Genomic DNA, 13652 nt, shown 5'->3' on the forward strand with positions numbered 1-13652 from the left:
TCATTCAAATGAGCCCTTTCCCGATTTACTAGGACTATTGGTTTGATATAACCACCCCTGGGATAAAAACAGCAAAATACCAAATAAACTTGTATTCGTGATCTTTCTTTTGGCAAGTCAAACAGTTCGTGGTAACGAACTGTAAGTAAGGAGCGACCCGGCTCAATGGTAACCGAAACTCTAAAAAACGGAATTTTGATACCAATAGATACATCAAAAGAATCAGATTTTAATTCTGATTTCAAATATTTAAGTTTCATCAAGTTTAATCCTACCCATCAAAAGTTACGCGCCTGAGAAAATTTGGCTGATTTTTGAAAAAAGGGGGAAAGACCCTCTAAAAGTTATGGAACCTAAATGAAAATCACACTATCATATTCCGCGTATCAGAGAACCCTACTGTAGAGGTTTCAAGCTCCTATCTACAAAAATGTGGAATTTTGCATTTTTTGCCAGAAGAAAGATCAATCAATCAATCAATTTATTAATACTAAAAACAAAACAATTACAAACTTATAGTTTATACACGCCCAATAAGCTCAGCTTGTAAAGGGCAAACAAAACAAATAAGAAAATATTAAAAAGCACATAAAAAAAAAATAAAAAAAAAATAATTAAAAAAAAAAAAAAAAAAAAGGATCAAGAGACATTTATTAAAATAGGAGAATGAACAGGAAACTTCACAAATATCACGGGTGCGTGTTTGTTTTTTTTCCCCCAGGGGGGATCGTATCGACCCAGTGGTCCTAGAATATCGTAGGAGGGCTCATTGGAATGGAAGTTAAAAGTTCTAGTGCCCTTTTTAAGTGACCAAAAAAGAATGGAGGGCAACTAGGCCCCCTCCCACGCTCATTGTTTTCTCAAAGTCACCTGATCAAAATTTTGAGATAGCCATTTTGTTCAGCATGTTCGAAAATATTATAAGTATGTCTTTTAGGATGACTTAATCCCCCGAAGTTCCCGGGAGGAGGGCTAAAAGTTATGAACTTTACCCAATGTTAACATATAGTATTGGTTATTGGGAAGTATACAGTACAGACGTTTTCCGGGGAGATTTTTTCCTGGTAGTGGGGGAGGGGGTCAGGCAGAGACGTACGCAGGGGGGCCTCCGGGCCTGGCCCCCCTCGAAATCTCACGATTTTTTTCATTTTCCCATAATTTTCTGATTTTTCTCACAGAATAATGGGTTTGAAGGTTTTGCCCCCCCCCCCTGAAAAAATTGGGCCCCCTGAAACAAATTCCTGCGTACGTGCCTGGGGTCGGGGGTTATGTAGGAGGATCTTTCCATGAAGGAAGTTTTCATGGGGGAAGGGAAATTGCTATGAAGGGGACGCCGGACTTCCCAGCATTATTTAAAAAAAGATCAGAAATTAAATATAAAAAAACAAGTTTTTCAACTGCAACAGCAGCAACATCAAAACTTTAAATGAACAGAAAATATTACATATATGATTAGGTTCACCCCCTAGTCAATACCTCACTCTTTAAGCCAGAGATTTTTTAGTACTTTCATAAGAGCTATTTATTATAATTAACGGCCTTTGTGATTAAGCGGTCATTTTTAAAGAATTGGAACAAAATTTGAACTTTCGCTTAAAGTGCAAGGTATTGACTGGAGGGCGAACCCCCTTATATAAGTATTAAAAATATATTAATATAGCAGTTCGTTACGTAAGTTAATTCGTAAGTTGCATATATTTATTACTAATAAAAACGTTCGTAAATAAAATGAAACAAGTTTCGAGAAAGCCATTTAACCAAATAAGACTAAATTAATATGAAAATTTTGTTTTAATTATTCATGTACTGTGAGCCAAGGTCAAAACCTGTATTTATTTAAAAACGTTCAAAAATTAAATAAAAAAAAAAGTTTTTTTAACTGAAAGTAAGGAGCAACGGTAAAACTTAACACGAACAAAAATTGTTCCGTATATGAACGGGGCTGCCCCCTCCTCAACTCCTCGCTCTTTACGCTAAAGTTTGACTTTCTCACAACTCTATTTTTTTTTAAACAATAAAAACTTTAGCGTAAAGAGCGAGGCGTTGAGGAGGGGACATCCCCTTTCATATACGGAATAATTTATGTTCGTTTTAAGCTTTAATGTAGCTCCATACATTCAGTTAAAAAAACTTGTATTTTTATTTAATTACTATCAGGTTTCGATTACTATTGGACCTAGTCTCTCTTTATTTGCAGTTCGATACTTTCGAGGTTTTTATTGAAAGCTTTGTCGTAAAAACTTCAAAAAGGGCTCATTCGATTGGGAATTCAAAGGACTAGTGTCCTTTTAATAGTCGAAAGTGATTTGAGGGCAACTAGCCTCCCTCTCACGCCCTCTTTTTCCCCAAACACATCCAATCAAAATCTTTAGATAGTCATTTTGTTCAACGTAGTTAAATTTTTTAGAAATTAGGTCTTTGAGATAACCCCCTCAGATACCCCGGGGTAAGGGTTGTAAGTTATGCCCTAGGGTCATATAAGGGTTTTTATAGATAGTGATGTTGTAGGAACTTCAAAAAGGGCTCATTCGATTGGAAATTAGAAGGGCTTGTGTCCTTTTTAATAGTCGAAAGTGATCGGAGGATAACTAACACCCCTCTCACACCCACCATTTCCCCAAACACATCCAATCAAAATTTTGAGATAGCCATTTTGTTCAACGTAATTAAAAAGTCCGGAAATTATGTTTTTGAGGATGACACTCCCCTCACAGCCCTCAGGGCAAGGGTTGTAAGTTATGCCCTGGGGTTATATAAGTTTTTTTTTATAGAAAGCGTTGTCGTAGAAAATTTAAAAAGGACTCATTCGATTGGAAATTGAAAGGGCTAGTGCCCATTTTAATAGTCAAAAGTGATTGGAGGGCAAGTAACCCCCCTCTCACGCCCATCATTTCCGCAGACATATCGAATCAAAATTTTGCGATTTAGTTGAAAGGTCCAGAAATTATGTCTTTGAGGATGACAACCCCCTTACGGCCATCAGGACAAGGGCTGTAAGTTATGCCCTGGGGCATATAAGGTTTTTATAGAAAGCGTTGTCGTAGGCCTATAAACTTCAAAAATGGCTCATTGGGTTGGAAATTGAAAGGGCTAGTGCCATTTTTAATAGTCGGAAGTTATTGGAGGGCAACTAACCCCTCTCTCTCGCCCATCATTTCCCCAATCACATCCAATCAAAATTTTGAGATAGTAATTTTCTTCAAAGTAGTTAAAAGTTCTGGAAATTAGTTCTTCAAGGATGACACCTCCCCTCCCCCAGCCTTCAGGGCAAGGATTGTAATTTATACCCTGGGGGCAGATAAGTGATTGGAGAGCAACTAACGCCCCTCTCACGCCCACAATTTACCCAAACACATCCAATCAAAATTTTGAGATAGCAGTTTTATTTAAAGTAATTGAAAGTTCTGGAAATTAGGTCTTTGAGGATGACTACCCCCTTACAGCCCTCACGGCAAGGGTTGCAATTTATGCCCTGTGGCCGTATAAGGTGTTTATAGAAAGCGTTGTCGTAAAAACTCAAAAAGGGCTCATTGGATTGGAAATTAGAAGGGCTTGTGGTCTTTTTAATAGTCGAAAGTGATTGAAGGGCAACAACAAGAAGGCTTGACATTTTTATAGTATTAAATAAAAAAAAACAAGTTTTTTAAACTGAAAGTAAGGAGCGACATTAAAACTTAAAACGAACAGAAATTATTCCGTATATGAAAGGGGCTGTCCCCTCCTCAACGCCTCGCTCTTTACGCTAAAGTTTTACTTTCTCACAACTCTATTTTTTTTAAACAATAAAAAACTTTTGCGTAAGGTGCAAATTATAAAAGCAAGTAAGGTACAAAACGTAAAAGCAAGAAAAGAAACTCTACCTGCGAACCATGCAAAGATCCAAAGGAGTTTACACTTGTTTGGGCAGATCGACTAGTATTTTGGATGAAGGATGCAGGACTACTTAGTACTTCGGTCACGGAACTTGGATAATGAGACGGAAAACCGGCGGGGCCTGAAGGACTAAAGGATGCACCTCTCAGAGCACCAGGACTAAGATAAAGAACACATTAACACCACAAAACACAAAAACACCATGACTAAGATAAATCATTTCATAGTATAAAGCAAAGAGCTATTAGTGGTTTTAGCAAAAATTGAAATTAGTTGTACATTGTTGCAGCTAGCTAGCAATCACGGCGCATCGTATTCGGTACGACGACTTATTTACAGGATGCAAAAAAAAGAACATACGCAGAACAGAATCAAGGGAATTAAACCGCATATTATCCGTAAAATATCGGATTATAAATAGAGACCAAAACCCTTGGACTCTTCCCCCCGCCCCCGAAGGAATGTACCTCGAAGAACACCGGGATTAAGATGTAGAAAACAAGTCATAAAGTAGAACCTAGAGCATCGAAACAAAGAAATTAGTTTGGATATTACCTGTAGAACATGTAGACCCTTCTCCTCTGCCTCTATCCCACAGTCAGGACTTGCCCTCCCCAGAACTTACTGAAAGTTTTAGTACAATTTCCACATTCATTCCTAGGATATTGCAGGTAAATTGTTTTGACCACTTGGCAATACAAAATATCTAATGATTTAAGTCGCTACTTAACTGTGAGTCCCAATTTGATTACCACAGGAGCTCATGGTGCAAAAGTGTTTTGGTGATTTGAAACAAAGCAGTTCAGCATCTCCCCCTCTCCCAACATTAAATTTGAGGTTCTCTTGCCACATTCTCTCCTGTATTTCTCCAGCAGTAATTGGAAGTTTCATCTACACCCCTCGTGCCTTTCCGAGGACATTGCAGATGTGCTATTTTGATGATGTGGAAACACATATTATCTTTCGGTTTACCTTTGCCTCTTCACCACAGTCAAAACTCAAGATCCAATGGATCACACCTTTCCCCAAACCTTTCCTGACAGCCATTCCCATTCCCCCAGCAGTCCTCGATCCCACACGACGTTACAGATGCATTGCAGATAATTTAAAACTCGGGTTTACATCATGTATTTTGATATTCACAGGTACGTGTTTCATCCCCAGAATTTACTCTTAGGAATCTCCGGGATTTCTGGCCTAGCACTGATCAGACAACTGAAACCAACCATGGTAACTTTTTTTAGAACCTATCTGGGAAAAATGGCTAATTTATATAACTTAGGGCTATTGCCCTTTAGCTATGGGGATGATTTCTTTCTCAAGCTGTACTTGAGGCTGAACACAAGTGTGAGTTTATGTTGGCATCCAACGGTCTCGTCAAGGCGAGTCTCTCTCCTTCGTGAATGGCTCGACTAGCTAAAACCCAGAAATTTCCCAAATCCTCTTATACTTTATGAATCCACGGAACAACTCAAGGCCAATTTTGATAACTGTCATTCACGTTTTCTTCTGTCCCCTTGCTTTTTCTTTTATTCCGGTCAGAGAAACATTTAGAGACTTTCTAAACAAAAGCGCTTTCCAGCTCTATCAGGGAACACCCAAACCACTGAAGCTTAAGCATAGAGAAAAGATTTTAGTTAATTTGAGCATTATTGAATCTAAAAAAAATTATTAATGTCTTGTGAGAAAAAAAAAACATGGACGTTTTAGTGTTAATTCTTATATTTGGGGACCGTCCTTGTGAACTTTCACAGTTAACTGTCAATAGAGTACTTTAAAACTAGAGAATCCAAATATATTGAAAGCAGATTAAATTTATTTGGCATGTGAATGGCTCATTTGTTTTTAGTAAAATATATGTTACCTCTTTTTATTATAACCCCATCTAATGGGTGCATACTGTCTAAAAATGCCAGAGTAGTGGGCTCAAATAAAGTAAAATGCGATGAATCTCACCTGCTATAAGGGTTCGCGGTGAAGAATGATGGGAACCCTTTCGAAAGATTGCTCAAAAATGACATCGAAAGTCCTGTAGTCCTTCGTCTGTAGTCCCGTCGCCTTCGTCTGTAGTTACCATTTTCAAACATATCTTCGAAGTCAGGAGCTGGAATAAAAGTTTAATAAGGCTGTCTTAGGCTCAAACATATGTCAAGGCCAAGGCTACACAGATGATTTTTTTGGCTGGGGAGAGGGACAGAGATAACCTGAAGCAAAAAAAATTATATAGAAAATTATATAGAAAATAACGACCGAAAAGATTTCAGATGGAGGGAGTAGGACTAAAGCCCCCACCTGAGGTATGTGTTTGGTCACCCCACCTTAGGTATGTCTTTGGTCAAAGCCCCTAGCTTTTGAAAAAATTCTAATTTGTTTTGTTTCTTTCTCAAATCAGAGGTTATTCTCGGATTTTTTTTTTTTTTTTTCTAGGTGTAAAGAGCAAAGAACGAGAAACTGGATATTTTGCTCGCAAATCAAACCCACGGAAAATATTATAAAATCAAACAGTTCGTGATAACGGTTTGTAAGTAAGAAGCGATGCGGCTCAATAGTAACCGAAACTCTAACCGAAGAAACAAAGTCTTAATGGCAACGGATGCGTCAAAAGAATTGAATTTTGATGCTTATTTAAAATAAGTAAAATTCATCAAATTTAATGGTACCCATCAAAAGTTACGAACCTGAATAAATTTATCAATTTTTCAAAAAAGGGGGAACCACTCCCAAAATATCAAATGATCTTAATGAAAATTACACCATCAGATTCAACATACCAGAAAACCCTACTACAGAGGTTTCAAGCTTCTATCTGGAAAAATGTGGAATTTTGTATTTTTAGCCAGAAAAAAGATCACGGATGCGTACTTCTTATTATTTTCTATTCCCAGGGGTAATCATACCGAACCAGTAACCTTAGAAAATCGGGAGAGGACTCATTTGATCGGAAATCAAAAGTTCTAGTGCTGTTTTTAAGTAACTAAAAATATTGAAGGTTAGCTAGCCCCCCTCCCATACTCATTTTTTTCCAAAGACCCGATCAAAATTTTGAAATAGCTGTTTTTTCCAGCGTAGTCGAAACATCTAGTAACTATGTCTTTGAGGATGACTCCCAAAGTCCCTAGGGGAAGGTCTGCAATCTAAGAACTGTCCAATGTTTACATATAGTATTGGTTATTGGGAAGTATAAATACGTTTTCAGGGGGGAATTTTATGGTGTAGGGGGGGGGGTATGTGGAAGGATATTTCCGTTGGGTAATTTTTCATGGGGGAAGGGAATTTTCTATAGAGGGTGAGATCCGGATTTCTCAGTATTATTTTAGAAAACGATCAGAAATTAAATATAAAAAGAAACAAGTTTGTTTTTAACTGAAACTAAGGAGCAGTATTAAAACTTAAAACGAACAGAAATTATTATGTATATGAGGGGGATCTCCCACTCGTCAATAGCTTGCTCTTTACGCTTAAGTTTATTTTAGTACTTCTTAAAAGAGCTTTTTATTTTAATTAAATGGCCTTTGTAATTCAGGAATGATTCTTAAAGAATTTGAACAAAATTCAAACTTTAGCGTAAAGAGCGAAGGATTGACGAGGGGGTGATCCTCCTCATATATGTAATAATTTCTGTTCTTTTTAAGTTTTAATGTTGCTCCTTACTTTCAGTTAAAAAAAACTTGTTTTTTTTAAATTTAATTTCTTTATAAGGTATGACATGATAAATGATCCCAATGACGGCAAGAAAAATAACCCTTAATGTTTTGATAAAAAGGTGATATTTTACGCAAAATACATTTTTTAGGACAGGGGGAAGAATTAAAAATAATATTTTTCTTTCGAGAATTCCAGGTATTATTTTTTTTAAGGGCGAACTCGCAATTATTTTGTAAGGGAGAGCCTATATTTAAGGACAGGACAAACCTGGTTGAACATAACAACATTAATTGTTTTTTGTTTACTTTTATTTTATTTTTAGGGGGGGGGGGTTGAAATAAACCAATTCGTAGGAGAACATAAGTCACTGAAGATCTTTAGAACTGAGCACTTTGCCTCACCCATCTCCGTTGGGTGAGGAATAGAGAATAATTTATGCGACCAAAAAAAAATAAAAGAAAAAAGAATAGGAGTTTTTTAATAACTTAAAAAGTAAAAAAAGGAGAATTTTTTAAACTGCAAACTGTTAAAACGTGAACTGTTCAATTTTTCTTATGATATAGTTTAGACTGATCAAGGCATCTACAGAAAAGTACAACGTACCACTGAATTGCCTTAGATTGGTCACAATTGGGAAATTCAAGCAAGGGGAGTAAACTATTTTAATATCTTTGTTTTTAGTTAAAGACCAGTGCGCTTTAAACAATTCTAATTTTCTAAGTTATCGAATAAAACATGTGATGTGAGTGGGTATCTCAAGAAATTGTTCACAGGGGCCAAGATCTGGCTAAGGAAGGGGCTTATTTAGCGTGCTCGATTAGAATATAACTTTGGACTTGCTTTTGAGGAATTTTGAAGGGACCAATGTGCAGTCTATGAGGAAGGACTATTCACCCTTGCCTTTTAACTACGTTTATAATCAAGAGTCATACTACAACCCTAGTTCTGGCTTATGACAGCGGGGCCGGCGTCCCCCCCCAAACAAATACCTTCGGAAAATACTCCCCGGCAAATACCTCAGAGGAAAATACTACCCCAGGAAAATAGCCCCAGAAAAAAAACATGGAAAATTCTTCCCCCAGAAATACCCCAAAAAAATACTTCCGATGTATATTTCGACATAAAAAATCCAATCACTTTCGACTTATAAAAAGGGACTAAAAATCTCAATTTCCGATCTAACGGGCACCCTCCGAAGTTTTTGCGACCATCGGGAGGAGGTGTGGATGAAGAAGGGGCAGTTTCCTTCCTATAAACTTAAACTTCTACAGTAGGGTTGTCTGCTTATTTTGAAGTTAGGGAGGAAGGAAGATATCTCAAAGGTTGTATTTAATTAAAAAAACATCCCAGGTGTCATTGAGCCTTCAGAGAAATACAGTGTTGGTTCTAGGCGTTTACCCCCCCCCCCCGAAAATACCCCCTTGAAAAAATTTCCCCCTAAAAATACCCCCCTGCCCCCAAAAAAACCCACGTTCCCCGGAAATAGCCCAGTGCAAAACATTCCCCCGGAAAATACTTATCCTATGGTAGAAATTACCCCCCCCCCGTGTAAAATACATGCCTGCTGAAAGGAAATTATTCCCAAAAATTTTCTTCCCACCGAAATTTCTCCAAGACAGCCCTCCCTCCCCTACAGAAAACTCCCCCGCGAAAAATGTCCTTATGTTTCTCAATAACAATACTATCTGAAAGCAATGGACAAATTACGAAACTTAACAAGGCCCTTAAATTTCTACAATGGGATTCTCTGATTGTTTCTTAGTTAGGAAGAGAGGGATATACCCCAAAATATGCGTTTTAATGCTAAAACATCCATGCTCTCATTGAGCCATCAGATAAATACACAACTAGTTCTAAGGGAGAGACGAAGGGAGCGTGGAGGTAGAAATGATGTATAATCCCCAGGGCTGTAACTAGGATTTTTTGTGGGGAATGGTGGAGGGGGTATTTTTTCAAGGGGGGGGGGATACAAAAAACGCATAAAAATGTGAAATTGATATTTAATCCCTTATAATTTCTGGGAATATTTGTGGTCTATGTTGTTATTATGAAAGTAAATAGTAGAAATTTCGAAGGATACTCAATAAATAAGAAACTGATAGTTCTAGTGCTTTTTGTTATAAGTCAAAAGTGATTGGAGACCATCCATCCAGGGGGATTTTCTGCGAGGGAGGGGATTTTTCGTGGGGATAAACGGCACAACCCATTGTATCAGAACTTGATGCATCTAGTCTTTTATTTAAAGTCGAAAGTGTTTGGAGGCCAGCCATCCACGAGGGATATTTTCCAGGGGGAGGGGTATTTTCAGCTAGGGTATTTTCCAATGTGTTTTTATGGGATATTTTCTGCAGTTTTTTTTTCCACACAGGGTATTTAATGAGGGTATTTTCCGCAGGGGGCTTTTTCAGGAGGGAAGGGGAATAAACGATTAAACCCTAAGACAATAGTCATAATGCTCAAAATGAATTGTTGAATTGTCTTAAAGTGTTGTTAAATTGTTTTGAAAATTATTAGTTTAATAATTTTGTTTTTATTTTACTTGGGGTGCTAAAACATTGATTTTTTAAATTAAATGGTCGTGGCTCCTTTTGTTTCATTTAATTTCTGAATATCGTAAATATCGTATATTTTATGATTACGAACTATGCTACAAATAGTTTCTATTGCGCATTTAATTTAAGCTACAAACCTGAAAAGTAATGCGCACTCGTTTTAAAGCCATGCAAATGGATATGGGTCATTAAAATCTGAAGATAAAGAACCAGAAAAAAAGCTACAAAAACAGAAATATAACTTCACGAAAGCAAGGAAATGAGGATTGGAGGCCTGAACTGCAAACCGTAGTCATCATACCAAGCGGACGGTGACAACTTCAAGCTATATCTGTGAGGACCGAGCTGCCAATTACAGCAAGTGGAGGGAGGCTATATTTAGAGGACAGAGCATTTAGCTAGCAGTGCGAGGTGACGAAAAAGCTGTTAAAGGTAACTCTATGCTTGCTAAAGAACCAATGTAGTCAACTTTTATTTATCATAGACAGCGCGATAGCGTTGGCTAAGTAAAGAACGATGTGGGCACAATGTATTATTTCTTCTTCTCCATACCTGGGCACGTCGTATCGAAGGGGTTGTCGTAGAAAATTCAGAGAGGGCTCATTCGATTGGAAATTGAAGTGGCTAGTGCCCTTTTTAATAGTCGAAAGTGATTGGAGGGCAACTAGCCTCCCCCCACGCCCATCATTCCCCCAGACACATCCATTCAAAATTTTGAGAAACCCATTTTGTTCAGCGTAGTTGATTTCCAGATAGAAAATATCATTTTGAGGAGGACACTCCCCCACAACCCTCTGGGTCAAGGGTTTTAAGTCATGCCCTGGAACCATGTAAGGTTTTTATAGAAGGCGTTGTCGTAGAAACTTCAAAAAAGGCTCATTCGATTGGAGACTCAAAGGGTTAGTGCCCTTTTTAATAGTCAAAAGTGATTGGAGGGCAACTAGCCCCCCACGCTCATCATTCCACCAAACACATCCAATCAAATTTTTGAGATAGCCATTTTGTTCTACGCAGTTAAAGTTCGGGAAAGTATACCTTTGAGCAAGACGATTCCTACGCAGCCTTCATGACAAGGTTGTAAGTTATGTCCTTGGGACATATAATTTTTCATTGAAATCTTTGTCGCAAGAAATTTAAAAAGGGCTCATTCGATTGAAAATTCAAAGATCTAGTGCCCTTTATAATAGTAAAAAGTTATTTGAGGGCAACTAGCCCCCCTCTATCACCCATCTTTTCTCCGAACACATCCAATCAAAATTTTTAGATAGCCATTTTGTTCAGTGTAGATTTCCAGATAGAAATTATGTTTTTGAGGAGGACACTGCCCCACAGCCCTCAGGGCAAGGGTTGTAAGTTATGCCCTGGGGGCATATAAGGGTTTTATAGAACGCGTCGTCGTAGTAACTTCAAAAAGGGCTCATTCGGTTGGAAATTGAAATGGCTAGTGCCCTTTTTAATAGTCGAAAGTGATTGGAAGGGAATTAACACCCCTTCAATGCCCATCATTTCCCCAAACATATCCAATCAAAATTTTTAGATAGCTTTCAAGATTTTTAGAGTTCTTTACTTATCTTTGATAAATTTATTTTGTGGAAAAAGTTTTTAATTAATTTCTGTTCGTTTTGTATTGCCATAATCTTTTCAGCGAAAAAGAAAATAATACTTTAAATCTTTTCGTTTTTTTAAGAATTTATAGTTTGGCTAACTATTTGTATGCTGGAGAAAATTTTCAGCAATTTTTAACAACATTCACCCTCTTAAAAATCTGGACACAAATAGTAGTGTTTAATTTAGTTTCAAACCTCCTCTAGTTGACTTGAAATGGAAAACTTGATACCATTCGCAAAAAAATCTGCTTACTTTCTTTGATAGCTTGGATACACTTACGCTATTTTTATTTGTTTAAATTTTAAGAGCAGAAGCAGCCCCGAAAGTTTGAACATAATACCCTCAGTCGTTCTTGGGATACTAGTGGGATGCCTTATTGGGAATTAGCATTAACACAGTGCATTTTGATTTAATCTTATGGCAACATTTAGTTTTTAAACATAAAGTCAAATGGGAGAGTGGGCGTGGGAGGGGAATTGGTTGTACTTTAATCAATATCGACTATTAAAAAGAGCATCAGACCTTACTATTTTCATTCAGTTGATCGTCTTTCAAATCTCCTATGACAACTCCTTTGTTAAGTAGAACCACTACATAAACAACAACAACAACAAAAAAATAATGCAGTTACGCCACGTCGATATTTAATCTAAGAGTGTCTATCTTTCCAATCACTTTTGACTACTAAAAAGGGCACTAGGCCTTTCGATTTCCAATTGAATGAGGCCTGTTTGAGTTTCTACGACAGCACTTCCTATAAACACCTTATAAGCCCCCAGGGCATAAACTACAACTCTTACCCTAAGGGCTGTGAGGCTGGCTGTCATCCTCTAAGACCTAATTTCCAGAACTTTCAACTACGTTAAACAAAATGGCAATATCAAAATTTTGATTGGATGTGTCTGGAAAAACGGTGGGCGTGAGAGGGGCGTTAGTCTTTTTCCAATTACTTTCAACTATTAGAAGGGCACTAGCCTTTTCATTTCCCAATCAAATGAGCCCTTTTGAAGCTTCTACAACAACGCTTTTAATAAAAATCTTATTTGCCCCCAGGGGATAACTTACAACCCTCGCCCTGAGGGTTGGGGGGAGGGGTTGTCATCCTCACAGACCTAATTTCCAGAACTTTCTACTAAGTTGAACAAAATGACTATCTGAAAATTTTGATTGGATATGTTTGGGGGAATGATGGGAGTGAGAGGGGGTTAGTTACCGTCCAATCCCTTTTCAACTATTAACAAGGGCACTAGCCCTCTCAATTTCCAATTGAATGAGCCCCTTTTGATGTTTCTACGACAACTCTATCATTAAAAACCTTATATGCCCCCAGGGCATAACTTAGAACCTATGCCCTGGGGACTCTGGGGGGTTTGTCATCCTTAAATACATAATTTCCAGAAGTTTCAACTACGTTCAACAAAATGGCTATTTCTAAACTTTGATTAAATGGGTTTGGGGAAATGGTGGGCATGAGAATTTCAATCCAATTTCAATTTCAATTTCCAATCAAATGAACCCCTTTTGAAACTTCTACAACAACTTTCTATATAAACCTTATATACCCCCAGATCATAACTTGCAACCCTTGCACTGAGGGCTCTGATGGGATTATCATCCTAAAAGACATAATTTCCAGAACTTTCAACTACGTTGAACAAAATGGATATCTCAAAATTTGTGATTGGATGTGTTTGGGGAAATGGCGGGCTTGAGAAGGGGGGTAGTTGCCCTTCAATCACTTTCGACTATTAAAAGGGCACTAGCCCTTTCAATTTTCAATTGAATGAGCCTTTTTTGATGTTTTTACAACATCGCTTTCTATAAAAAACTTAAATTCTCCCAGGACACAAATTAAAACTTTTGCCCTGAGGGTTCGGAGGGGGGATGGGTCGTCATCCTTTAAGACTTAATCTCCAAAACTTTCAACTACGTTGAATAAAATGGCTATGTAAAAAATTTGATTGGATGTGTGTG

At 37.6% G+C, this 13652-nt stretch overlaps 1 protein-coding gene across 1 annotated transcript in view; it reads right to left on the reverse strand.

Annotated features, from left to right (window-relative positions):
- The window catches only part of LOC148956016 (uncharacterized), a 109402-nt gene that overhangs the window by 13363 nt on the left and 82387 nt on the right, over positions 1-13652 (reverse strand). Inside the window, exons 4-5 of the mRNA XM_089093602.1 lie at positions 5830-5977; positions 3861-4032 (exon numbers count right to left, since the gene is read on the reverse strand). Coding sequence (XP_088949728.1) covers positions 3861-4032; positions 5830-5977 — 320 coding nt within the window. The remainder of the gene's footprint in view (positions 1-3860; positions 4033-5829; positions 5978-13652) is intronic.

The sequence above is a fragment of the Artemia sp. Qi Xiang Cuo genome, chromosome 1, assembly GCF_049724085.1.
Source record: "Artemia sp. Qi Xiang Cuo chromosome 1, ASM4972408v1, whole genome shotgun sequence".
Taxonomy (NCBI): Eukaryota; Metazoa; Arthropoda; class Branchiopoda; order Anostraca; family Artemiidae; genus Artemia; species Artemia sp. Qi Xiang Cuo.